General features: G+C 54.0%; 1 protein-coding gene across 1 annotated transcript; it reads right to left on the bottom strand.

Moving 5' to 3' along the window:
* Nucleotides 1-827: 827 nt before the first annotated feature.
* On the bottom strand, nucleotides 828-27,090 carry MAP2K2 (mitogen-activated protein kinase kinase 2). Its single transcript, XM_053911068.2, has 11 exons — nucleotides 26,624-27,090; nucleotides 22,958-23,168; nucleotides 17,136-17,282; nucleotides 11,947-12,024; nucleotides 11,087-11,138; nucleotides 10,878-11,002; nucleotides 10,027-10,240; nucleotides 7,643-7,707; nucleotides 5,683-5,744; nucleotides 4,543-4,588; nucleotides 828-2,383 (listed from the first exon to the last, which is right to left on the bottom strand). Exons 1-11 carry the CDS (start codon nucleotides 26,713-26,715, stop codon nucleotides 2,273-2,275), a joined length of 1,203 nt encoding a protein of 400 aa, XP_053767043.1. The 5' UTR covers nucleotides 26,716-27,090; the 3' UTR covers nucleotides 828-2,272.
* Nucleotides 27,091-27,124: the final 34 nt, after the last annotated feature.

The raw sequence follows: 27,124 nt of genomic DNA on the forward strand, positions 1-27,124 counted from the left end.
ACGAAACACTTGTTCACTCTTAAGAACCAGGGCAGAGGCCTGATGACTACTTCTGCCTGGACCCCCACACCTCAGGAGACCCCCAAACCAAGGGCAGGCACAAGTTCTATGGAAGAGCTCGCCCTCTTACAACAACCTGTGACTGTTGCTGGGATGGGGCGCGGGTCCTAGGCCTGCGGCCACCTTTGGCTGGGCGGCTGGGAGCAGTCAGGCCTGGGCTGAGGACTGCAGTGGCTGTGGTGTCGGCTCAGAGGGTTCCAAAGTCTGGGGTCGTTCACAGGGAAAGGCAGGCGAGACACCTGGAAACCCAGCTGGCAGTGGCTCAGACACACTCTGGTGTGACCCCCCCCTTTCTAGGAGCCTGGTTCTAACGCGAAGCAGGAAGAGAAAGAGCTGGTTTCTCTCTAGACCTTTCCAGATGCACCAAGGGATCCTGGCAAAAGTAACGGCAGCAGAGGACAGATTGGCCCGTGTCGTTGGGGGTCGAGGGCCTTGGGGCAGCACCTAGACCTCTCAATGCTTATGGAGGCACCCACTTTGAAACTGTCCTCCTCCTACCCCTACCACCCCTGAATTCCACCCCTAGCTCCCTTCCATCCCCCATCAACGTGGTCTGTTACAAGGTATTACATCTTGTAAATGGCAGCCGGTTCCACGTTAACAGGGGCCTGAGGTGTACAGGACAGGCCCAAAGATGTGACCATCTGTGACCACCAGCCCCAGGTAGCCTCGGGCCAAGACTGAATTGCCCCTCACATTCCAGGGCCCCTTCCCCCCCTCAAGGACAGTCCTGAAAGGGCTGGGGTACTTACAGAGCAACACCTTCGTAACTTTCCGTTACCTTTTTATTCTTTTCTAAGTCAGGTGAGACCTGCAGGGGGGAAAACTTATGAAGTGGCAGAACCCTGGATGACTGGTCGAAAGAACCACCAACTACTCTTTATCTTTGGTGTCCACAGGAAAAAAACACGGGGGACTAGGTGAGTCTCCCTAAGGAAAGCGTCTAGCAGTTCCCACAGAGCCACGAGCCCCGGCCCTCTGCAGCACCTTCTCCAGAAAGCCTGGGCCAGCTTGGATCATGCTAGGCAAGGACCAGCTCAGAGGGCCCTTCCCCTGCAATCTGCCACAGATAAGTATCAGCTTGTTTCACGCCATCAGGAAGTATTGAGGGGGCGGCTGACAGCTTTAACATCTTCAGTTTGGAGGAGGGGAGCCTGGCCTCCCCCACTTCCTACTGTCTGAGCCCTGAAGGCAGAAAGGCTGGCCACCCCACCAGACACGGGAACTAGGACAACCTCCTGCCACTGTTTTATTTACACCCAGCTATGGACCAACAGTTCAAGGGCCCAAAAGAGTGGCATGCCCTGGGTGGTCACTTTTGGTTCACTCCAGGCCAGCGGAGTTGACTGAGGGTGCCACCTGCCCACCTCTGCATGCGAAGGGGAGCACAAGCCTTATCTATTGGATCGGCTGGGGGTTTCAACCACACCAACAGCTTGGAAACCCAACACTTCCTTTCCGCAGAGTAGAGTGTCAGCTCGGCTGCCACTGTGAAGACTTGGACTGACTGCTCCTAAGGCACAGGAGGGGACCAGGACCCCTGTGGGGCAGGTCACACTCTGCTGACAACAGGCCGGGTTGCCTGCACCAGGCCATCTGACAGGAGGCAGCAGTGGTCAGGGGGAGGTGGACCTCATGACAACCAACTGGCTGACTGCTCTTTGGGGCTGCTGAGGGTCACCTTTCAGGCGGCAGGTGTCAGGCAAGGGGATGACACAGAAATGCAAGGCAGCGCTTCCTGTTTGGTTGAAAGATGCCAATGTCTTGGGGTTCACTCTGAGGCTTCATCCCTTCGCAAAAAGGGCCAAGCCCGTTTCCGATGCCACCCTGACCCCAATTTCTCTGTGGCCCGGTTTGTTGGGGGCGAGGGATACCCGCAAGGGACACTGTTCTGCCTGGGGTGGGACCAGAGGCTGACCCCCAGAGAACAAACGGAACGAGTACAATGGGCTCGGTTTGCTTTTTCTTTCCCTGTTTTTTTTTTTTTTTAAACCTAAGTAAGCAGGTTCTGAGAGACAACACAGGCAGTGTCACCCTTCCCCAGAGAGCAGAGGGCCCTCGGCTGCTGCGACAGGTAGAAGAGGAAGTGAATGTGCCGCCCTGTGCAAGTCGTCTCCTCTGAGGCTCGGCAGAAGAGGGAGGGGAGGAGCCAGTCTGTCCTGGGCGGGAAGGGCAAGTAGACGGGATTCGGACAGGTCACCAGCCGGACCCATCACACAGCGGTACGCGTAGGCGTGCTGGGCTGGTTCAGACGCAGCGTTTTACACAACCAGCCAGCAAAATCCACTTCTTCTACCTCGGACCGTTTGATGAAGCCATGGTTCTGAAAGGGAAGAAGAGGTGCTGTGAACGGCCCGGTGTCTGCAGGGAGGGAGAAGGGACCAGGCTTCTGCTCAGACCTGGCAGGCCATCCGAGACTAAAACCCCAAAACCAAAAAAGAAAAGGTGTCCAGTGCAGGGGGACGCACTCGGGACAGGGAGAGAACGCAAATCCAGAGCAGAGAGGTGCCATGTCCGAAGCCACCCAGATGTAGCACAGGGTCTCGGGGGAGAGGGAGGCTGCCCTGAGCCCCCTGGAACCCAGGTCTCTGCCTCAGCACTACTGACACTAGGACCAGGGGAGTCCCTGGTGGGGACTGTCCTGAGCACTTTGGAGTGGCGACCCAGCATGTCTCGCCCCCCCATTCAATGACAGGAGTACCCCTAGTCGTGACAACCGCAGATGTCAACAGACATGACCTAGTGTCCCCTGCAGGCAGAGTTGCTCCAGATGAGACCGCACGAGCTGGAACGGAACTGCCTGTGAGGATAGCAAGTCCTTGCAAGTCCCATCCAGTATGGCTGCGCCTGGCCACAGGAGGCTCCCGGGCCCTTTAAATATGGCCTGTGAGGCTGACGGACAGGTTTGTGCATCCACTTCGTTTTCAGTAATTTAATTTAGACAGCCGCCCGTGGCTGGGGGTCCCGCCAAGAACAGCACAGCACTAGAGCTTCCTGGGTCTGGGCTGGGCAGTGCGAGCAGAGCCTTTCCTGACCCGCATGAGTCTGGAGGGGTGGCCCGGGCTGGGGGTGGGCCCGCATCCATGTGGCATCAAGACCCCAACTGCTGCCTGTATTTTTTTTTTTTTTAATTAAAAAAAAATCCTGCCCTGGCTGGTGTGGCTCAGTGGATTGAGCACCAGCCTGCAAACCACAGAGTCACTGGTTCGATTCCCTGTTGGAGCGCATGCCTGGGTTGCAGGCCAAGTCCCCACTAGGGGACACACGAGAGGCAATCACACATTGATGTTTCTCTCCCTCTCCCCCTCTAGAAATAAATAAATAAAATCTTTACAAAATAAATAAAAAATCCTCACCTGAGGATATATTTTTAATTGATTTTTAGAGAGATAGGGAGAGAGAGAGAGAGAGAGAGAGAAACACTGATCAGTTGCCTCCCATACATGCCTCAACCAGATGGAGAACCCATAACCTAGTTATATGCCCAGACTGGGAATCAAACCCACAACCTTTTGGTATACAGGATGATGCTCCAGTCGGCTGAGGCACCTCGCCAGGGCCCCAACTGCCACCTCTTATGTAAGCTGGGGGCAGGTAAGACCACCCTCATCTTCCTGAAGGTTGGTCCAGGCTTGGGTGAAAAGCCAAAGAAGGGAACAGAACTCCTGTGGTCTCTAGGGCAACAGGAGGAGTGGGCACAAAGTTAGCCCCAAACAGCAGAGAGTTTTCCTCAGGCAGAGAGAGCCCTGGAAGGTTGCCCTGCACAGTGCGAATGGGAAAGCCGGGGAGGGGGAAGCACTAAGCACCAGCAAGGATTTCAACATAAACGTGTTTCTCTATTTCGTGTTTGTATCTTTTACAGTGGCCATGTGTTTCTTGTATCACGCACACCCTCCCCACACAGGGCGCCTGGCTGGGCTTCCTATCCTGACCACAGCTGGGACCTCGCCTATCACCACAGCTAATAGCAGGGTGGGATTAGACAAGGTGCCGGGCCTTCGCAGCGGAGGCGCTGCAGGCGAGCCTGAAGAGGGACAGGAAGCATCCCCTAGGGAGAACCAGCGTCCTGTGCAAAGGTCCTGAGAGGGGAAGGTAAGTTTCATTGGCCACCTTGGTTTTCAAGGACACTGAACAGTGTGGGACATGAAAGGAAGGCTCCAACTCTATGACCTCCCTGACCTGTGGGGGACTTGACAAGCCCACGGTGGGAGTGGCCCAGGAGACCTAGAGCCCGTCATTTCCCAGAAACAATCCCACCCAGGCTCGGCTGAAGTCCTTGTGTTCCCCTCAGGGCTGAGAGGGCAGAGACCCGTCTGGATCATTCCCACTGTGGACGAGGAGGCTCACAGGGGCCCTCCAGCACCCCATGACAAAAGCTGGGCCAGGAGGCCTGGCCAGGGTCTTCCTTTCCTGAGGAAGTGGAAGGAGCCCTGCGCGGCAGCCTGTGCCCCCAGTGACCCCAGAATCCGCAGCATCACTCACCATGAGCATCTTCAGATCTGCCCGCTCGGCTGGGTTCTTAATGAGGCTGGGGGGTTCCATGAGGTGGGGCAACAGGACGGAGCATGGGGAGACAAGACAGGGCAGTTATTAGGTGGCCATGGGGACTTGCTGTCACTCTGCTGCCTGGTCCCCAGGGGCAAGGGCTCCAGCGATGCCCTGTGGTATAAGGGCAGGATGCCTCGGGGAGGGAAGGGCAGGGGTCTGAGGCCAGGACAAGAGGGAAAGGGGGCGAAGGTGGGGAAATCCCCAGCTGCTGCTAATTCAGATGCCCAGCAGCAACTGCAGCTCTGTTTCCAGTAAAACCCCCAAGTCTGGGAGTCCAATCGTCAAAATGGAACTTTTTCCTCCAAAAAAGCAGAACTGCCTAAACGCAGCTGCTCACAGCAGCTTGGGGTGAATAGTAGTTCTTCAAACACAGAGAAAACCTTGCATGGATATAAAAATGTTCACACAGATAAAGGATAACTGGATTTGGGCCCCATGGCATTGGCCAGGGGTCATACAAAAGGCCAGTGGCACCTTTACCACCAGGCAGGTTTGCAGCTGCGAGTCATGCAGTCCGCAGATGGCAGCCAGCCCTGACAGGCTGGATGGCCCTAAAGGTGAGTGGGCTGGCCCCGGCCCCTCCCTCCTGGTCTCTGGCCCGAGGCCCTTCTTCAGAAGGTGGGATGGTCCAGAACAGCTGACCACTTCCCAGAATCTGGCTAGAAAGGCTTGTTTAGAAGCTGGTGGGCAGCAGGACTTGAGGGCTTAGGAGAGTGTGCTGGCAGAAGGCAAGGTGGGAACAGCTTTACTTCCAAAGTGCCTGTGATGCCAGTTCACTCCGGGAGGAGGGATGAGCTGGGGATGGCAGCTGAACACTGTGACTTAGCAACCTTGGAAAGGGAATCTGGGCTCTCAGGTGACCACAGATGTCCCAACGGATGCTGCTGTCCACCAGCATTCCTTCGTGGTAGTCTTGGAAGAGGGGCGTGGGCCAGGGCCAGTAAGGAAGGACGCATCTAGGTTGATGGCTGGGAGTATTGGTGGCCTGCCCACTCGAGGAGGCAGGTGGATTTCTGAGGGCCTGGCACCCAGCCATGCCCACCCAAGACTGCACTGGAGGCTGTGGCACCTTACCATTTATTCACAAACTCCTGGAAGTCCTGGGTGAAGACACCACTGGGAAGCTTAGGAGGCGGCTGTGGGAGAGAACAGACAGGTGGGAGTCAGATGCTCACGATAGCCCTGGAGGTACAGATCGGACTTCCCAGTCGTATGTGTGAGGGCAGCGTGGCACTCGGGGACCCTCAGGACACAGCTCTCCTGGCACCAACCCTTCACCTTGCTAAAGGCGGAGGAGGCACCCACCTCCTCTGCCAGCAGCTTCCTGGCAAGACCTGCCGCCAGCTCTGCCAGCCAGGTCGGGCTCTCCCAGGGTTTTCTTCAGAAAGCTCTCATTTGGGAGTCACACTGGTTCCACAGCCAAGGGGAGCAGGGCCCTCCTCATTTTATGGACAAGGGTGCTGTCACACTGTCTCAGCCACCCACCTCTGTGGGTGTCTTTTTTTTTTTTTTTTCTTCACCCAATAAAGTTTTTTTTCACTTCTTCTAGAGAGAGGAGAAAGGAAGGTACGGAGAGATAGCAGGGGAGATGAGGGGACAGAGAGACAGGTAGAGGGACACTGATGTAAAAGAGGAACACCTATTGGTTGCCTTCCTATAGGCCCCGTGACCAGAGAGTCAAAACCTCAGCCTGGGTGTGTGCCCTGACCAGGAACTGAACCCGTGACATTTGGTCTATAACATGACCCTCCAATTAAATGAGCCACACTGGCCCTGGCCTGTGGGTGTCTTGAATAAGATGTGAGTCTGGACCACGAGGGCAGACAGTTACAGGGTTTTGGGCCTGAAAGCTTGGGGAGCCTAAGCAGCCTGGCCTGCTACACGCGCCCAAGGGTGGGGACGGTCATGCGCAGGATCAGGCCACTGTCAGAGAGGAGGTAGGCAGAGACCGTCTGAGTGAAACCCACAGGGTCTCCTCCTCAGCTCTGTCCACTGCCCCAGCCCCGGGACCCAGCTGCCCTACTCAGTGCAGGAGGTGCTCGCTGGGTGGCACTGTCAGGTACAGGCAGCACTGTGTTACCAGTTACCCCACCCTGTCCCATCTCCACCGAAGGCTCGCCTTGACACTCAGCCCTAGGCCAAGCCCCGCACCACAGGCAGCCCGGCCGCACTATTTCTCTGCCCTGACTCAAAGGGCCACTGAAAACACACGTCAGCCCAGCAGCCCAAGGGAGACGACCAGACGTCATTGAGAGGGAGGCTTCAAGGTCAGGTCCTGCTCTACCCCTTCTCAGCAGCAGACCTCTATGGGGGCTGCTTCCATCCTTAGGCCTCAGTTTACCCATCAGTACGAGACTATTCATATCACCCTTCCAGGTGCTCTGTGCCTCCTTCCCAGAGGGGAGGGGAAACCCTGACTTTCCCCGAGAAAGTGGGACTACTTATGACTTCCCGCACACTGACTCCAAAGTGCTCAGAGAAAGAGATGCTGGGTGACAGCGCTCTAGGAGTGGCAAGCTCCTTGGCCCAAACCCTTGGCACTGGCCTTGGAGGGGACTGCGGTGGGAATTCTAACTTCATCTCTATAAACACAAAAATGACCCTTGGGGAGGGGTGGATTTCTGCAGTATGTTCAGAAGTAAGGCCATGTGTTTTTACACCTGATAACCTCCTACTGAAGAAGAACGGTCTCCACCCCGGCTGGTGTGGCTCAGTGGATTGAGTGCCAGCCTACAAACCAAAGGGTGGCAGGTTCGATTCCCAGTCAGGGCACATGCCTGGGTTATGGGCCAGGTCCCCAGTAGAGGGCATGTGAGAGGCAACCACACATTGATGGTTTTCTCCCTCTTACTCCCTCCCTTCCCCTCTCTAAAAATAAATAAAGTCTTATTTAAGAAAGAAAGAAAGGTCTCCCACTCTCTTCCTCGCTCCTTCTCCAACAAAATCCAGTCTGTATGTTCTCTTCTTTTTGGGAATGCATTCCTATACAAACAGCGTAATGCTGTCAGCATGAAGACATGCCTTCAGTACCCACCTCATTCACAATATAGTCCAGCAGTTCGAAGATAGCCATAGCTGGCCGGCTGTCCACCCCGTGACCTGCCCAGGGGAGAAACAGAAATGGGAATGAGGTGGGCAAGTGGCCAGCGTGTTTCCGTTGGGCATTAAGGTCTGAGCATGTGGAATAAGCCAGGTACTCTTCTGCCCACATGGGCCTGAACCAGGGAAGGCTCTCCTGGCCTGGCTACTAAGTTCATTTTCTGGGAAAGTAACTTCACTCCGAATGAATTAAAAAACGAAATAAAGCACCAAAATGAACAGGAGCATTGTCTGAGCAGTCAGACATTTGGTATGGCACTGTGTCCAGGTGGTGCCAACATCACAACCCTGTGCTCAGCGGCACAAAGGTGCAGCGTCCAGCGGCAGTAGTTTGGTGACTGCGAGCAGCGCGGCCCTGTAAGGTGGAGAGAGCAGTAGCCCCAGATGCAGCCCAGGATGGGTGGCGGGCTGGGGGTGGCTGACCTGTCCTAGACTCAGCCGGCCAGGTCTGGGTTTGGCATTGGACTTTCACCTTGTCCTGTCCTGAAATGGGCACGAGGGCTGGGGCAGGGGCTGGCAGGCCAAGGTGGCCGGGTGTGACCCACCACTCCTCTCAGCTGGGAAGGGGCTGGAGAACACCAAGGAGGCCATTTGGGAGTTGGACTGGGAGGCACAGGGGCAAAGCCTGAGGACACCAATGGGGGCAAGATTCTCCCGCAGAGGAAATCAAGACACCCCGGCAGTCTGAGTGTGGCCCCAGTAGAGGGGAAGGTCTGGATCTGAAAACACAGTGAACATCATCATCTGACAGTGTAAGTGTCCGTTAATGGTGAATGGACACAAAACATGGTCCATCCATACAGAGGAATCTTATTTGGCCATGAAAAGGAGTAAAGCACTGCCCTGGCTGGTATGGCTCAGTGGATTGAGCACCAGCTTCTGAGCCAAGGGGTTGCTAGTTCGATTCCCAGTCAGGGCATATGCCTGGGTTGCAGGCCAGGTCCCCAGTAGGGGGTGCATGAGAGGCAACCACACTCTGATGTTTATTTCCCTCTCTTTCTCCCTCCCTTCCCCTCTCTCTAAAAATAAATAAATAAAATTTTTAAAATATATATATTTTTTTTTAAAAAGGAGTGAAGCACTGACACTTGCTACAACATGGATGAACCCTAAAAACATGATGCTCGCCCTGGCTGATGTGGCTGAGTGGATTGAGCATTGGTCTGTAAAACTGAAAGGTCGTCGGTTCAATTCCCGGTCAGAACAAGAGGCATCCGATCGATGTCTCTTCCTCTCTTTCTTCCTCTATCTCTAAAAATAAATAAGTAAAATCTTAAAATAAAAGAAAGAAAGAAAGAAAGAAAGAAGATACAATGCTCAATGAGAGAATCCAAACATAAAGGCCCACACACTGCACGACTCTGTGTGTGTGAGATGCCCAGAACAAACTCAGAGACAGCAAATAGACTCTGGGTGCCAGGGCTGGAGAGTGGGTGGAGATGGGGTTTCCTTTTGGGATGACGGAATGTTGTGGAATTAGATAGAGGTGATGGTTAGATAACCTCATGAGGATATCAAAATCCACTGAACTATATGCTTGAAAAGAATGAATCATATGCTACTTGAATTCTATCTCAATAAAACTGTTATGAAACCAACTGACCACAGTCCATTGTTGTGTTCTTTTGGACTCTCATTTAACTCGAGTCCCTTCCTGTCAAGTGCTGTTCCCAGGTTACTGCCTCATCTGTGACCCTCCCCCTTGTCCCCCTCTCAGACTGGTGGAAGCATCAGCCTGCACCCCTTAGCCCACTGCCTCACAGGTGGCCACTCTTTAGCACCAAGAATTGTTTGGGAGCCCAGTGGCCCCCGCAGCCTCCTGTCCCTTCCCATGCTGTGCTGCCTGTGTGTCCAACAAACCATCCAAGGAAATTCTGAGTCAAGTTCCCTTCAATGTTGGGTCTCCCAGGAAGGCCTGGCCCGAACACAGCAGAACGTTCTGGGCAGCGGCCAGGCGACAGACATACAGGCATTCATTGGGCAAGCCTTTTGGTCTTTCTGTACGCTTGGATATTTTTGTGATAAAATGTTGGAAAAACCAACCCAACCAGTGGCTTGGCTGAGGGGTTGTTTTCTAGATCCCACCGGCTGGTGACAACAGGTGCAGCTCTCCCGGACGGCACCGGTCAGGGGCACTGCTTCCAGCACGTCCCTAGAAGCCTCGGGACCATCTAAGGACTCCTGACCACAGTTAGCAGGACCCAGGGGACAGGTGGTGTCAAGAGGGGCCAGAGGGGAGGCAGCTGCCATCTTCCGACATGGCACTCCCTGCACAGGTCACTGCCCATCCAAACTGGAAGGGCCAGACTCAGGCCGTACCACTGATGGGACGTCCGGGGGGTCTTGGGCGCGGTGAGATGCTGTGAGGCTCTCCTTCTGCCCCATCGACCATGGGCCGGCCAAATATGGCCTCCAGCTCCTTGGCGTCCGGCGGGGGGATGGGGTACCTTCCGATGGACAACTCCACCAGGGACAGGCCCATGCTCCAGATGTCCGACTGCACCGAGTAGTGAGTGCCTTGCAACCGCTCCGGCTGTCGGGTGAGACAGAGAGGGAGACAGGTGAACGCTGCAACCTGCGGTGGCTCCCTGGGTCTCGGGTGGCATCTGAGTGTCTCTCTACTGCTCCCCCACAGCCCCATCCTGACCCCTCCACCCCCCTAGAGACCAGCGCGATTCTGTTTCCTCCCTCCACCCACCATGGGAGAGAGAAGCTTGCACCCAGGACTGGAAGCAGCCCTTTAAACTGCGCACAAACCCCCGGCACTTTTAGAAAAGGATGACTGGCCCAAGAAAGAAAGAAATTCCAAGACTAGAATTTTTTTTCAAAAATTCCAAAACTAAATTCTCAGAATTTGCTCCAATTATCACCCAGATGTGTCCTAAAACACCCGAGGGCTAGATTCTCAGCTCAGAAATTAACTGACTACTCTCCTTGACTGCATTTCTATTGCCAGTGGGAAGGAACCAGGCAGGCATTCCCAGAGACAAACCTGAGTGAGAACATGGGGAAATCAGAATTTTGGAGAGAAGAAATCCAGCAAAGAAAGAAGAAAGTATATCATGAGGACACGTAGGCTTTTGGAAAAGCTTCTGGAAACTGGGGAAGAGCCAATGGGAGAGGGAGGAAGACACAGCAGGTGATATTAAAATGCCTCTCAAAGGACTTACAGACATGTAGGATCGCGTTCCCACGAAGGAGTTAGCCATGGAGTCAATGAGCTGCCCGCTCACCCCAAAATCACACAGCTTGATCTCCCCTCTGGAGTTGACGAGGATGTTAGACGGTTTCACATCTGAGAGCAGAGCCAGTGGGTGAGGCATGGCTCAGGCCCACCCAGTGGCCCCGGTGGCCCGGGAGGGGCTCCCGTGCTTCTTACCTCGGTGCATGATCTGGTGCTTTTCCCGCAGGTACGCCAGGCCCCGAAGAACCTGCCAGGGAGCCACAGGGTGGGAGGTCAGCAGGGCAAGCGCCATGTGGGGGAGCCTCCTAGGGCAGCCCTACTGGCCAGATCTGAGTGGCAACAGAGTGTGGGACCAGCTCAGGGAACCCGTGTTCAGGCAGGGACAAGCAAGAGAAGAAGAGAAGTGTGGGATGGCAGTGCCACCCACACTGGCGGGTACAGATGCCGACCTCACTGATTCTCACATGACTGCCCACCCACCCATCTACTCACGAGGCAGCCACTGCCATCCCCTCCATCTCAGGGGAGGGGCCAAGGCCCATGGAAGCTGAGACAAGGCCTGACGCACTGTTAGTTAGGCTGTTAGTGTCTGGCTAGCCACCCTGCCTCAGAAGTTGGACCTGCCCAACACACGTCATCTGTCAGTCAAGTGCTTTGGTGCCAGGGCTATGCTGAGGACCTTCCCCAGACTGATAGGGTAAAGGGTGTGGTGGCTCTGTCACCAAGTCAGAGAGGAAACACTCATGATATTGCTCTGGGGGATGCTGTGTGCCTGGGACCACACCACCAGGGTCCTGTGCAACCCTGGCACCTATATGGGGTAGGAAAGCATTACTTCTATTTTATGGGCAAAGGGATGCCCCTGCTCAGTGCCACAGCTGGTGGAGACTGGCGTCAGCACTTTCCCTCTTTGCAGGAGCCGAGGTGACACATACCACATACCTCCTGGCCTCGTGGAGAGGGCAGGAACAAGAATAAAGCAGCCTAGCACGGGGCTGGGAGCGCATGCCCGCTCCCAATGCTGCGCTGGCCAGGGGAGTGGCGCCTGCACTCACCGCGATGCTGACCTTCCCCAGGATCTCTTCTGGAATTCTCTTGGCTTCTTTCAATACCTGGTCCAAAGAGCCACCATCCTGGGGGCGGCACAGGAGAGAGAATGCAAGTGCTTTGAGCAGGCGGCTGGGTGGGGCTGCTGCAGAGATGAATCCCAGAGGGACGCTCAAGTGACAGGTATAAAGATGCAGCATTTCCCTGGTTCCCGGAGAGCTGATGCTTGACTTTCTCCACGGGAAGCAGAGGCCAGACCACAGCTAAAGGCAACCCTTGGCCTCAGGACGGCACATCTAGCACAGAAGTGGAAAGAGTACCTGCGAGCTCCTCGTGACTCAGCCATCTTGAGGTTGCCACAACAGCGGCAGGCCCAGCCACCAGGCTTGCAACTGAAACCACCTCGAGGGCGTATGAAATAGACCTGTCTAGTTCTGGGCCTGGGTTCTCGTCACTGCCCCAAGTAAGACAGGGATTGAAAGCAAAGGTGATGCCCATAAGCGCCCACCACAGGAGAAAGGCAGCCAAGAAGATTGGCCTTTCCCCAGCCACACCCCCCGCCTAATTAGGAAGGGACCTACTGTCCCAGGGGCACAAAGGACACCTGGGGATGATAGCTCTGCCCCTTTCCTTAGGTCTTGTCCTGTGCTAGCCACCATCATGCATGGGATTGTCCTGTAAAGGACCTGACAGAGGTCATCCCAGTTGATCCTCCCTACCCCACCCTGGGCGTAGCCCCTAATCCACCTGACAATGAGGAAATAACAGAAATCAAGTGTCTTGTGCAAGGCTGCCTGGCAACAAATCTAGAGACCAAAACTCAGGGTGTTGCTGGCGCTGGCTGGATGCCTCCTCAGAGGTGGGGCTCTGAGGATACGCCTGCCAGGCCCCCTAGGACTTTAGGTGGACGTGGCCAAATTCCAACCACGGGCCAGAGCTTGCCTTGTTCTCCTTTGCACTCCGTAGAGGAAGTGGAACTGAGGCTCAGGGGTTAAGCGAGGCCAGAATTTGAAATGGCAGACAGGTGGCCCCAGAGCCTGTGTTCCCTCTACTGCGCTGCTCTAGGAGTCCCACAGGTGCCACTTCCTTGGGATACCTTCTGCTTCCCTTGGGGGCGGGGAGTAGCCTCTGAGATGCCCAGGTCTCCCCTCTCTGGCACTCCAGTTGTGCTCGTGGTGGAGAGTTCCAGAAAACCCAATGTACTCTGGAGCTTCAAGAATGTGTGTGACTCTGTCAACAAGTAAGGGACCCAAACTTGTAGAGAGTGGGTGTGGCCGAGGAGGGACCCAGGAAGGTGAGCCTCCTCTGACCAGGGTGCCCAGCCCGCTCCGCTCTACCTGCAGGGCGAGATGGAAATTCCTCTATTCTTCTCATTTCTTGTTTTATCAACCAACCTTAAAAGAATTAAAAAACATTTTTTAACTGTAATCCCGGTTCCTTAACACAGGTCCTTTCATTCTGAATTTTCACAGAGGCGTGCTACGCCCACTAATCAGGACTTGCAGGGAGGGCACCTTCAGGGAGGCTGCCGAGGGCCAGGCACCAGACCGGGCTCTCAGGAGTTAACACAAAGCATCTCCGTAAAGGACACTACTGCTCACTCTGCAGGGTCTCCCCCTTGGCGCTGGGAACCCTGGGGCCAGGCCATTATCTGTAGGGGTCTTCGAGCAGCATCCCTGACCTCCACCAGCATCTCCCTAGTGTGACAATGTCCCCAGGCCCCCTGGTCTACAGCTAAGAAGGTAACCTATTCACTCAAGTCACATGCACAGGATGTGGTGCAGGAGATGTCACAACTAGGTCTTTTTGACCCCAAATCTATCTGTATGCATGACCATACGGTTTCGTTTTGTGTGCATGTGTTTTAAACGTTCTTAAAATCTTACTTTTATCAAGCAAGTAGTACACGAACATGTATTTTTATAAAAATTTAAGTGTAACTAGGTAATGACACTCTGATCCCCCAGTGATTCCACTTGCCTCCCCCGAAGCACTTACAGCATTCTAGATCCTTCTGCACATTTGCATACACATCCATATGCACAGGGAAATAGTTTTAAATATACACGCAAGTGGGTTCATATCACGCTTCTTCTCCCCGTTGGGGTTTTCTAATTCGGTTCACACGGGCTGACTTTGTTTCTACTGCAGAGCGGCCCAGGGGCATTCCTGTTCTGTCCCTTACTGACGATGGGTTTGCTTTTTCATTAGTATAGGAAGAGGGGGCACATTCTTCAGTGGGTCTGACCAGAGCCCCTCAGTGGTCAGTAGGCAGCTCCCCAGCTATTCTGCCCTGATATACCCACTGTCCCCTGGGTCCATGCCCGAGTTTCCCTCTAACAGTCTCAGGCCACCCGGAAACTGCCAGCCCTGCTGTCCCCAAGCCCCGAAGGTCAACACACTCTGGCTAGATGAGGCATAACATTCTCTGCTGAATCTGGGCTTTATCATCAATGAGGGATCTTCTCTTCAAAGCTGCAGCTGGAACCTTCCCGAGGATAGACAAGAGCCAACTCCCACATGGCCCTGTGCAGACATGGAGCCTTGCCCTCCACCTGGGAACTGATCAGGTGGGATGTCACTATGGTGAAAAAAGAGGAATGAAAGTGACAGAGAAATATGGAAAAATAACCCCAGTGACAATGGTGATATTTACTCAACATCCAGCATGCCTGGGACCAGGGGAAGGCACCACCAGCACCTTTGGCTTGACGGGCAAGAAGGGGTGAGAACCCCATCCAGAGCCACGTGCTGGGAGGCGGGCAGTGGGGCTCAGGCCTGACCCCAGGGCGCCGTCTCCACTGCCACGCAGAGTGCCCCACAATGTGGCACAGGAACACACGAAGAACTGTCCCACCAACAAGGAAAAGCTGCGCGCACATGCATCAATTCTGGAGAGGTTTATTCGATGAGACGAGTGGTGACAGCAGAGGCCCTCTGTTGATTTGGTGTCCTTTGCTCTCTTCCTGCCTTCCTCACCGAGCCCCCCTCTTTAAGCTCATCTCAACCCTGAAAATCAGTGGCCTCCGAGTTTCGTGGAGCACAGCTCCAATCAGGAGAAAGCGGGGGAGAGCTCAGGCCTCGACGTAGCTTGTCGTTTCATTGAGGCATTTTATAGTTGTTCTGTCCTGGTGTGCTTGGTAAAAAAGTGAGCCAAAAAACCCAACTTGGAACTTTTAAAGGATAAGCACAATAAATCAACAGAATGGCTAGTGCTCGCCCTCTGCCTCCTGGACTGTGTGCTGCCGGGGTACAGACACCTAGTACTGGAAACCGATGTTTTACATTTGCCAAGAACGGAAGGGGGAGCAGAGGGGTGCCAGACTGTGCCACTCCCCCTTTTATGCAAGGGAAAGAGGTGCCTTCAAATTCTCTCTCTCTTTTTTTTTTAAAGATTTTATTTGTTTACTTTTAGAGAGAGGGGAAGGAAGAGAGGGAGAGAAACATCAGTGTGTGAGAGATACAGGTTGCTTCTCACAAGGCCCCAACTGGAGACCTGGTCCACAACCCAGGCATGTGCCCAGACTAGCAACTGAACCAGTGACCTTTCAGTTCACGGGCTGGTGTTTAGTCCACTGAGCCACACCAGCCAAGGCTCAAATTCTCATGATGTTCAGGGACAATAGGCAGGGGTGGCTAAGAGCACAGGAGAGGAGGGAAAAAGGAGGAGGGAGGAGAGAAGAGGAGGAGGGAGAGAAGGGAGAGGAGGGAGGGGAGGAAGGAGGCGGAGCTACAGTACAGAGGCCCCCCTCAGACCACAGAATGACTTCCATCCTTTCCCCTACTTGATTCTTGTCGACACAGTGACTCTGCCCTGCAGGAGGACAGATAGCATCTCCCTCTCCCAGGTGAGGAATGGGGCTCCTGCAGGCCTGGTGGGGATCTGGAGGCTGGGTAGGGGCAGGGGCAGGGGCAGGAGGACAGGGAGTGACTTCTAGCGGGCACTCCCAGCTGTTAGCCGTTACCCCATGAAGCCTGCTCACAATGCATTTGTGCAGGCACTTGCTCAAATTTGTTTCCTGCGTTCATTACAAAACTGTCACGGGTAGCACATTTGCAAGACATAACCGAAGCTGTCGCTGAAGCTGTGGCCCCTAAAGCCATGCTGCATCTTGGTTTTGCAAGGGCTCTGCCGGGCTGGAGCCCATCGTCCAGCCAGGGAGCAGGCAGCCTGGTACCTGATCGACTGGGCTCTGCAGAGGGTTGGAGGCATTTCCCCTCGACGCTTTCAGCCCTGACCACTTCTGCTTTTGTTACACCCAATCCCACCCATTTTTGAGCTTCAAGACCAGAGTTTCTTAACCAGGGGGTGCAGCTGACTTCACTCTGGTGGTTTGAAAAAAAGATGGGTGCCTACACTCCACCCCAGAGCTTCTAATTCCAGAGATCTGAGCTAGGTGCAGACCCAGGCTTTATCTTTAAAGCAGCTCCTTGGCCCTGGCTGGGCATCTCAGTTGGCTACAGTGTTGTCCTGATACGCCACGGTTATGGGTTTGATGGCCAGTCAGGACACATACAAGAAGCAACCAAGGGATGCATAAATAAGTGAACAACGAATCGATGTCTGTCTCTCTCCCACTTCTGTAAACACAAAACGAAATACCTCCAGCTCCCAAACAGCTGTACACGTACTCTCTTTAGAAGGCACTTTGGAGACATTGATCAAATTTTCCATCACATGCATCCTTGGGCCCTACAATTCCACTGGTACCACTTCATTCCTCAGGGATGTTTGCTTCTGTGCAAGGACATTTGAGGTATCATCATTGCAGGGACTTCAGCGTCCACAAATAAAAGAGTTTAATAAATTCCCTTACAGGCATATGCGAGTGCCAGACACTAGACAGTGGAGAGAGCGAGCCGGCCGGCTCTCTATATGCCGACAGGAAAGGATTTGCACCTTGTCCCCAGTGAAGGAGGAAAGTTGGGAGGAGGGTGTCTGGTGTTTAAATACAAAGGAATCTATACATATATGCTCACACGTCATTGACTATCTCCAGGAGGACTGCCTTGGAAAGAGGTGCGCTGTGGTCTCTGAGGACAGGACTCTGAGGAACACAGGCAGGGGACCTCCTTTCACAGGCCACCCTCTCATTTTACGTGAACCCTTTATCCTGTCACGTCTCCCTGGCTATAAGCCCAGGTGGCTCTGGGGACAGCGGCTGGGTCCTGGGTGCAGGTGCCCCGTGGCACTCACCATGTGCTCCATGCAGATGCTGATCTCCCCGTCGCTGTAGAAGGCCCCGTAGAAGCCCACGATGTACGGGGAGTTACACTCGTGCAGCACCTGCAGCTCGCGGATGATCTGGTTCCGGATGGCCGGCTTGATCTCCAGGTGAATCAGCTGCAAGGAAATGGGGAGCAGGTTCAGGAGCAGGCTGCTGAGGGGCACTAGGAAGGGAGAGGGGGGCACTTTGGCTCTCTGCCCTTGAGGTGCTCATAGCCACATTAGAGATCAATCAGCAATCCGCTTATAGGTATCTGTCTGCCTAGGAGAACTGAGAGCACACATCCGTGCACACACTCATATGTGTGTTCGCAGCAGTGCGATTCACAATTGCTAACACAAGGAAGCAATACAAGTGTCCATCAACTGGTGCATGCACAAATGAAACGTGGTCCATCCACATGCTGGAATATTACTGAACCATGAAAAGGAGCAAAGCTCTGGCACTTGCTACAAAGTGGATGAACCTTGAAAACACTATGCTCAGTGAGAGACGCCAGACACGAAAGGCCACACCGTGTGTGATTCCACTTATGTGCAATGTCCAGAACAGGCAGATCCACGGACAGGAAGTGGATTTACGGTTGCCAGGGGCTGGGGCTTCTTTTGGGGGTGATGGAAATGTTCTAAAATTGGTCCTGGTGATGGATGTGCAATGCTGTGAATATACTAAAAACACTGAATTGTATATGCTAAAAGGATAAATTTTCCAGTAAGTGAATTACATCTCAATAAAGCTGTTGAAACAAACAAACCATCAACAGAGAAAACATTTTTCAACTGGCTACAAGGGAAGCTCTGTTCAGAGGAGCTTTCTTCCCACCAAATCTTTTGAAGGGCTAGCCTTTCCCAGGACCCAGCCCAGGGAATGGAATGGCAGGGGACTACTTCACCTCTGCTCAGCCACTCATTGAGGGGCGGGTTTCTCTGGAGCCCTTCCCACCTCCAGGCTAGAGACAAAGGCAGAGAGCCTCTGGTCACCTCCCGAGGATCCCAGCTGCCCTTCCACTTCAGTTGAAGCCCCAGCCAGGATTGTCACCAAATTCATTACATCTCAAAAGGTGAGAAATCAAAGGACCACCTGAAGACATTCAGAAAAGGCAGCGGACAAAATGCCAAGAGCAGCACTTAACTACGAACCCTAAGCAAGCCAAGATCCACTGCCCAGCAAAACAGAGTGAAGGCTGTGGGTCCAGGTCCTGGCTACTCAGCATCCTCGCTGTATCGGCCATTGTGACAAGAAAAGGGGTGACTTACACCCTTTGTCAGAGGCAGAGCCAGATCACAGGCATCTGAAAATGACTGCCATCCACTCAACAGACATTTACATACAGCTGGTTACAGGGGTCAGTGATGAGGAGGAAGATGGAGGAGATGACCCTGCTCAGAGACGTGCCAGCAGGAGGTAGGAGAAGCAGGTGACACAAGCCCTGTACGGTGGAGGTGCCCGAATGGAGGAATCATAGAGAGGTGACCCAGGGCTCAGGTAACACAGGGGCCAGGGCTCCAGAAAGAGGGACAAAGAGTTGCTGTTTGAGGGCACAAAGGGGTGTGTACCAAGTTCGGGGGCGGGGGCAGCACAGGGTATGTGTGGGGAGCTCCACCTGCTCATAGACCCATGCCAATGACCCTTGCAACCTTGAGAACTCTGGCAGGTCCCAGAAGCAGGGTGCCTGGAGGCCCAGCCATGCCCAGGCAGTGCCTCCTTGACTGAGGCCCTCCACCCTCAGGGCCCCTCAGGCACTTGCTTCTCTACCAAACCTAGCCCGCAGAGCACAGCCCGGGCTATGCTCCCTGGGACACTGCGCGCCCCCCACGGCCACCCCCAGGGCAGCAATCCCACCAGAACTCCAGCACGCTCTCTCCTTCGGTGGGACTGCACCTGCGAGATGCCCGACACACGTACGCACACATGCTTTGAAAAGATGAGATGCTAGATCTGAAAATGAAGCTCTGACATTGGCGTGGAACGTGGGAGGCTGACGGGTGGGCAATGCAGGGTGATGGAGACTCATGTTGTCCGACAGAAATACACCATGAGCCACAGATATAATTTAAAAATCCTTTAGTTGCCGTATTAATAAAGTAAAAAGAAGCAGGTGAAACGAAGTTTTCATGTCCTTTAACTCAATGCAACATATCAAAAAAATATTGACATGTAATCAACATAAAAATATTAATGAGTTGTGTTTTGTTTTTTGTTTTTGGCAGACATATAGCATGCCCTGATCCAAACAAAACTGCATTTCAGGGGCTCAGCAGCTGTATCTGACCAAGAGTGTTCTTGACCAAGAACTTGAAAGGAGCCATAGATGAATCAGTAGCAGGGGAGCGAGAAGCCACCAGGCTTTTAGAGGAGAAGAGGAAGAGGTGGACAAAACTGGGCAAAACTGGACGGCACCCCAGTGGTCCTGGAAGCCTGGAGTTGGGGGAATGTGAAACAAGTCCTCAGGAAGTGGGAGGCTTTTGGGAAAGATGTGGTAAAGAGGGAACGTAGGGGCTGTTGCTACATGATCTATTTCAATGGGTCCATTATAGGTGGGGCCTGTAAGGCAAAGCTTCTGGACCGAACAGGAGCCACCCCTGGGAGTGTGCAAAGACAGAGCAGGAACAGGAAGGCAGGGGCATGTTTCTGAGCACGTGTGCTCACAATCTGCCCTGATAATTCCGGGGGCGGGGGCGGGGGCAGGGGTAACCGCCCTCCCTGCACTGATGAGCAAGTCCAGGTTCTGAGACACCGAATTTCGTTCCCAGGGACACACAGCTGGTGAGCGGTCAGGTCAGGATTGGGCCTGTGTTCACAGATAGCCAGAGCCTATGCTCTTTCACCACGCCATTCCAGGGCCAAGCGAGCCCAACTGCTGGTTAAATCAGAATGGCGCTGGGAGTTCAAGCCGAACACCAAGCCTGTCTAGGAGCTAAGGCACTTTCTACTGCAGGATAGGGGATCTGAGCTAGGAATAGGGGTGAGGGGAACAAACTAGGCCAAGAGAGCCAACAATTCTGGAGGCAAAGCCCTGACAGCTTCCACAGGGTCAGGGTCAGGGTCAGGGTCAGCCACAAAGGTTCAAACTCAATTCAGGTAAGACTCAACCCAACCTCAGTTTTCTTACCTGTAAAATGAAGCAGTTGCTGCACTTATTTATTTATTTGGTTGCTCCATTTACATGAGAACACGTGTCAAGGTTCTAGAGCTGGCTTTGACACAGGGCAATCACTTGAAAGACGGCAGCTGGTATTATAGTGTGGCCTTCCGTGGGTCACATGACCTTCACTATAGAAGCAAGTGCACACTCCTCTAAGTAGAGGGCAGGGTGGTCAAGGGAGCCATGCGTGGGTAACAAACATGTGAAATTCTTTGAAGATCTCCCCTGGCCAAGTCACCACACAGAGGTTTTGCTCCTAGGGCCCTCGGGAGGACATACGAGTTGGAGAGCCGTGCTGAGTACAGAAAACATTCAGGAACAAGCCTGACTGTAGAAATAGACCGGTTTTCTTAGGGCCTTACCGAACTGGTCTTGCTGCTTCCCCAGCCCGCCCTACTGGTTAGGATGATCTTTGCCAATCACAGGGACTGGAGGGATGCTGGCCCACAGAGCAGGAGTCGTCTGGGCGTCCAGGAGCTCCACCCAGCCTTCACCCTCACACCTGCGGGCAGGCCACCTTTGGAGATCTGATAATCCTACACACTCAGAATGCGGGGAATTCATTCTAGTCTTCCTGGGAAATTAGTAATTCCAACCAGGGTAGCAGAGAAAAGACTGAAGCCACTGTTTCTAAAAAACCATTCTGTCTCATCAGTTTTGCCACGTGCCCTCAGCTGAATAAAGACAATGGGCCTCCAGAGTGGCCTCGCACTCCGGATGGATTAAAAGAAGCCTCTGACCCCCAGAGACCAGCCTAGGGCCCCTGGGCCACAGGGAATCACAGCCCGGGACCACCAATCGCTGAGACAGCCTTCTCGTTCAATGTATCTGCCAACCGCCTACAGGCGCCCATGCAGCTGACCCTGTGCTGGGAGGAGGCAGCTAAGGTCTACAGGGAACAAAACCTGAGGTCCTGACCCCCATTTTTTGGGCCCTTCAAAAAAAGTGTATTTTGAAAGAATTAAAGCAGCACAGGAAAGTTGCAAAAACAGCAGTCTCATGTACTCTTCAACCAGCTTCCCCCACAGTGACAACTGCCACGCCTGAAGGACCGTACCAGAAGCTGGCATTGGGACAGCACTGCTCCTTCGACTACAGAACTTGTCTGTCTCCATTTTAAACTCCTACGTCTTACTTTGCAGGCTGTCATACAGCTGTACACAGACTCCCGGGTTCACGTTTATACCAGGCACATCGGGACGCCTGCAACACCTCAGCTGGGCTGACAGAACCCCCGGGTCCCTGATACAAATTCTGACCAGCACCCTTCTCAAGTCCCCCCTCCCCATCACAGTCGGAACCTCACATCTGCCTTTTATTCCTGGTGCTTCAGGCAATGGCAGACCAGAGACTTCTGGGGCTGCTCTGGTTTTGAAAAGGCTGCCCGCACTAAGGGGACAGAAATAGGTTTCAGGAGGGAGGGCAGTGCTGTAGAGGCAGGAGAAATACCTACAGAGCTAAATCCCAATGGAAACCAAGCACATGGTTCCCAGGAAGGCGGAACCTGTGCCAATCTACTGGGCCTGGGGTGGTCAGGTTTCCGAGACTACAATTGGGACATGATGGGACAGTGGGCTTCCAGGAAGAGGAGGCTTTCTAAGCCCGAAAGAACTTAGAAAGTTCTTAGAAAGTTCATACACGACTGTATGAACTAAACAATTTATCAACGTGAAGTTCCCTCAGTTATGTGTTTAGGAGCCTGTGTCCTCAGAAGGTCACACCCTCCTCTTCTCCACTCCCTACATCCCCCAGGGGTTATTCCCCCATGTTTAGTGGGACACTGCATTGGGCACCCAGACGAGGGAGGCTCGGGACTTCTCAGAGCCAAGGTTTGTGCTAAAGAGTAGGGTGATGGTTAATTTAATGTGTCCCCAATATCCAGCTGTCTGGTCAAACACAAGTCTAGATGTCACTGTGAAGGTATTTTTTAGATGTAATTTAACAAGGAAATCGTAACAATCCAAGAAAAGCAGGTGACCCTCCTATAAGTGGGTAGCCTCATCCAATCAGTTGAAGGCCCAAAGTGAAAAGACAGAGGTCATTCTGCCTCCAGGTGGCCTTCAGACTTGAGCTGCAACATCAGCTCTTCCCTGGGTCTCCAGCCTGCTGGCCTTCCCTGCACATTTCACACTTGCTGTGATCACACAAGCCTCCCCCGGGCCCCCCCCCTTGTGGTTCTGCTTATCTGCAGAACTCTGACTCATACAGGTGGTTCAGTTACCCCATTGCCCAGGGACCATCACAGTGAAAGCTCTGTCCTGGGCCTGCAGTCCTTTCTCCTGGTTGTGAATTCAGGGTGATGCCAGCTCTAAAGGGATTTGAATCTCCTCCCTTCTTTCTGAAAACTCCACTCACTTTCTGAGAATCTGAATTTAAGCTGTTGCCAAAGGCATAAGTCAGTGATGGAAGGGAAGAGCTGCCTGAGGCAAGCCAGCATTGCCACATTCTAACTAGAAGCCGAGCTCATTTTCAGGAACAAGAGAACCAACTGCTAATAGGAGGGCTGCTGCTCCCAGGAGCCAGTCAGAAAGCAGAGGCTGGCACCTTTCAAACTGCTCTCCCGTTTCCAGGGGGACCTGCCCCCACCACATGCTGCCCACAGAGCGTGGGGACAGAATGCCTGCCTTGCCACTGGCCGCCTCTCACCTTTCTTGCCATGATGAGGCCTGAAGGTCTGTGCTGGACCTTGGTGACGACTCCGCCATTCCCAGCTCCCAGCTCTGAGATCCTTTCGAAGTCATCATCCTTGAGCTCCCCAACCTTGGCCTTCTGGGTGAGGAAGGCTTCTAGCCGCTTCTTCTGCTGCTCGTCAAGCTCTAGCTCCTCTAGCTTCTTCTGGAGGTCCACCAAGTTTGCTCTGCAGAGACCCCAAGGACAAGGCTTAGTGAAGAGTGTACGAACTGCCGAAATGACTCAACCTGAACTGAGGGTACCATGTGGTCACTGAGAGCCAAGCCCTGGGTTTGCAGCCAGGAGGATGCAGAGATGAATCAGACTGGATTCTTGGGCTTGAGCACTGATGATCTAGCAGAAAAGAGAGACCACTTGCAGACACGCAGCTGTCCAGAGGAGAAGGCTGACTCCCCAAGAACTGAGGATACCACCTCTCTCTCTGCTTACAAAGGTTAGGAGACCTTAGATCCTGGAGGACCAGCTCTGGTTCAATGGCCCTGGTATCAGACTCAGGAGCCCTCCTTCCTCATGCAAGGGCTCCCGACCACACTGGAAGGAGACTTGGAACTGGGGAAAAACAAATGGGCATCAGGTGAGTGAAGGCCCAGGCCAGGATGCCTGTCTTCATGAAGATGAAAGGGCAAACTCGTTGGTTTTTTTTGTTTAATTATATTTTATTGTTTATATATTGCAGTTGTCCCAATTTTCCTCCCTTTGCCCCCCATCAGGAAGAGCAACCTCATTTTCAGTGGTCTCAGAGCAAAGAGCAAGAAGAATGGGGAGAAGACAGAAGTGGTAATTTACATGAATTACGCATGGACTCTGGAGGGGAAAAAGAGGGGCTTGCTTTAAACAGTGTAGACAATTCCAGGGCATTCCACTCAACCAGCACACTCTTATTATATCCTGAGCATTACTATAAACATTAGGCATTCACACACACATATTCCTGGGCCTGGTTATTTAAAAACCCACATGTACACTGCACTTTACTGAGTGATTCAAGGAATTCTGAAAGGAAATCTTGACAATCAGCTACTTTCACTGATGCCTTGAGTTTGAACCAAATCCTGGAGTACAAAGCAGCTCCCTGCAACGAGCAGGTAGACTTTAGCTCAATGAACACAAGAACTAACCCAGTGTTGTCCAAAAGCTAAAATGTACGTAACGTGTGCAATTTAAAACTTATAGCCACTTAAAAATATATATATATCAAGTGAAACTATTTTAATAGACTTCATTTAACCCATCAAAGATGTAATAATAATTTTACATATGCAATAAATACAAACAAAGTGACAAATATTTATTTATTTTTTCCTATTAGGTCTTTGAAATCTGGGATGTATGTTATACTTACAGCCGCCCTGAATTTGGACAAGCCACGTTTCAAGTGGCTACTGTGCCAGAGAGTAAGGGCAGCTCTGAGAAAAGCCTCTACCGGAGAATGGGCCGCCTTGGGGGTCCTCGGCCACCAGTTCCTGAGGGCGTTTAAGCAAAGGCTGACTGCCCACCCAGGGAAGATCTCATACAGGGCATCTGAGCGAGGGATGGAAGGGGGAGCCTGGATGTTCTCTCAGAAACTTTCCAATCCTAAAGTGACTGTAACTTGCCTACAATTTAAAGAGGTTCCAGCGAAGGGGCACACAGGCCAGGAAGGGGATGACCTGCCACTGGGTGGTGTCACCTGAGCTGGTACTGCAAAGAGGTGGCTGAGAGGCAGGGGCTGGGTGTCGTTTCCTGGGCAAGTACCAGAGCTTTGTAAATGCCATCCCGCCACCTTGTCTAATTCTCAGGGTCCTCCTGGGAGGTGGGTCTCTTGTAGACCCAGCCCACACACATGGGAATAGGCCCAGAGAGGTTAAGTAACCAGCCCGAGGGTCACAGTGCAAGGAAGTGGCAGTGTCCAGAATCCAACCTGCATCCTCCCTGACTGCACAGCGTGTGCTCAAAGCCCCTGCTCCTCACAGTGTCCCCCTGAGCCAGGAACAGGGGCCTCGCGGGTGTTCCCCGAATGCCTGCTGAACTGGGCGAGACCTCAATGAAAGAGGAATGCGAAGGGCGCCGATGGATGGAGGAGGGAAGGTGAAGGAATGAACGAATGCGACACAGCTCCTTCCCTGGAGGGTTGAGAGGCACCTTTCGAGGCCAGACTCTGGAAGGTCTCCAGCACTGCCCTATGACATCTAAAATGCATTCTGGAGTCAGCTGATTAATCCACTTTAAATTTAATGGCAAGTCAACTGTGGTTATAAAAAACCCTGGAATCCCAACGGCTGGCCTCCTGCGCTAGGGAAATTCTTAAAGGGATGGAAATCAGACACCAGATAGGAGAGAATATGAAGAAAGAGCTACCTTGTAAGAAGAAGAGTGGACTTCTGAATATACGGAACACGCCCCCACATTGAGTTACCCGCTTGGAGACAGAGACAGACGTCAATACGCGCACACACATCAAGACTCAGCTCCTAACCCTCACCCGGGCTGCAGAAGGCCAGGTCCCCGGAGAGGCACCAAACCCGTGCCATTCGCCCATCACAACTGGTTCTCACGGTGGTCACAGCACACACACAGCGAAGGGGCCCCGGCCAGGGGCCTCTGGGACTGTCCTGCTCTGCTCCACCACGCAGAACAGGACTGGGGAGGCTACAGGAATTTCTGGGGCCAGTCACCGGGGCACGACCTCGCTTTCCCTGACACAATAAGATTCTGCCCTCACGCAGCCTCACCACCCTGGGATGCTCCTTTCTCCGTCCCTTTCCCCACAAATCCCGTCTCCCTCAGTTGCCTCGGACCCTCAAATCTCCTGCACTTCTCCAGCCCTGGCAGCTTTGCTAATCCATTCAGTTCAGAATCTCTGCTTATCTGCTGTCCGGGGCCCCAGCAGGCCCCCCACTTCTTTCTCTGAGTCTCCTATTTCCCCCTACAGCCCTATCCCCCCAATTCTCCTCACTCCTGCTTCCCCAGCCCTCTGGGCCTCCTCCCCACTCTCCCCAACTCCAGGGGCTTCTCCCCCACCCCCAACTAGCAGGACCTTCTCAGGCTTCCTTTCCCCCAAATTCCTTCAAAGAGCCCCCCCACGCCACTCCTCAGGGATCCCTCCCACACCCTCGTCTCTCAGGCAAGCCTTTCCCTTCATCTTGTACGGACTTCCTTACCCCCAGGGACCTCATTCACCCTGTTCTGAGAATGCAAGGACCCCTCCCTCTACCTCACTGTTCAGGGACTCCCCGCCTTGACTTCACTACTAGGGACTGACTGCCTCACCCACCCTCTCTCCTCAGGAGCCCTCCTCCCAACCGCTACCCTGAACTCACTACTCAGGGACACCCAACTCCATTCTCACTGCTCAGAGGCCCCACACCCCATCTTTTTTCCTGCAGGGACTTCATTTCACCCCCATTCACTACTCAGGGACCCCCTCACCAAAATTTCACTATTTAGGGTCCTTCAGCCCCTCTTTTCCCCACAGGAACCTCCCCTCACTCCGACCTCTCCACCAGGACTCCCCACCGACTTCATCACTCAAGGACTCCACCCGCCCCCCGCCCCTTCCTCTCCGCTCACCGACCCTCCACCCCTCACCACCAAAGGAGACCCGCCCCCCCACCCGTCCTCGCCCCGCCCTGGCTCACTCACTCGGAGGCGCCCTCGCTAGTGGGGGACGGGCCCTCGGCGATGGCGGGGTTGATGGTGAGCGCCGGCAGCACCGGCTTCCTCCGGGCCAGCATCGGGGCTCCGCGAGCCGGCGGCAGCGGCGCCTCTAGCCGGGGCCCATAGGGGGCGGGCCGGGAGCGGGCGGCGCCGACACGATCCCGGAGCTGAGAGGCCGCGGCCTAGGCCGGCGCCGAGGCGGCGAGGGCCGGAGGCGTTGCTGACGAGGACCGATGGGCAGCAAGGGGCGCTGGGGCTGAGGCCGACGAGCCGCCGCCGGCGCCGAGGCCCGACCGAGGCTGACGCTGCAGCGGAGCCCGGGAGGCGGACCGTGAGGAAGGGGAGCGACGAGATCGCGGGCCGCCTTCTCGCGAGAGCCGGCGGCAGGAGTCGCGCGGGGCCCGCCCCGTCCTCCGCCGGGGCTCCGCTGTGCACGCGCGAGGCCGCCTCCCCGGGGGAAAAAGGGGCGGAGACCCACCGAGGCGG

This window comes from Desmodus rotundus, chromosome 9, assembly GCF_022682495.2.
Source record: "Desmodus rotundus isolate HL8 chromosome 9, HLdesRot8A.1, whole genome shotgun sequence".
In the NCBI taxonomy this organism is placed as follows: Eukaryota; Metazoa; Chordata; class Mammalia; order Chiroptera; family Phyllostomidae; genus Desmodus; species Desmodus rotundus.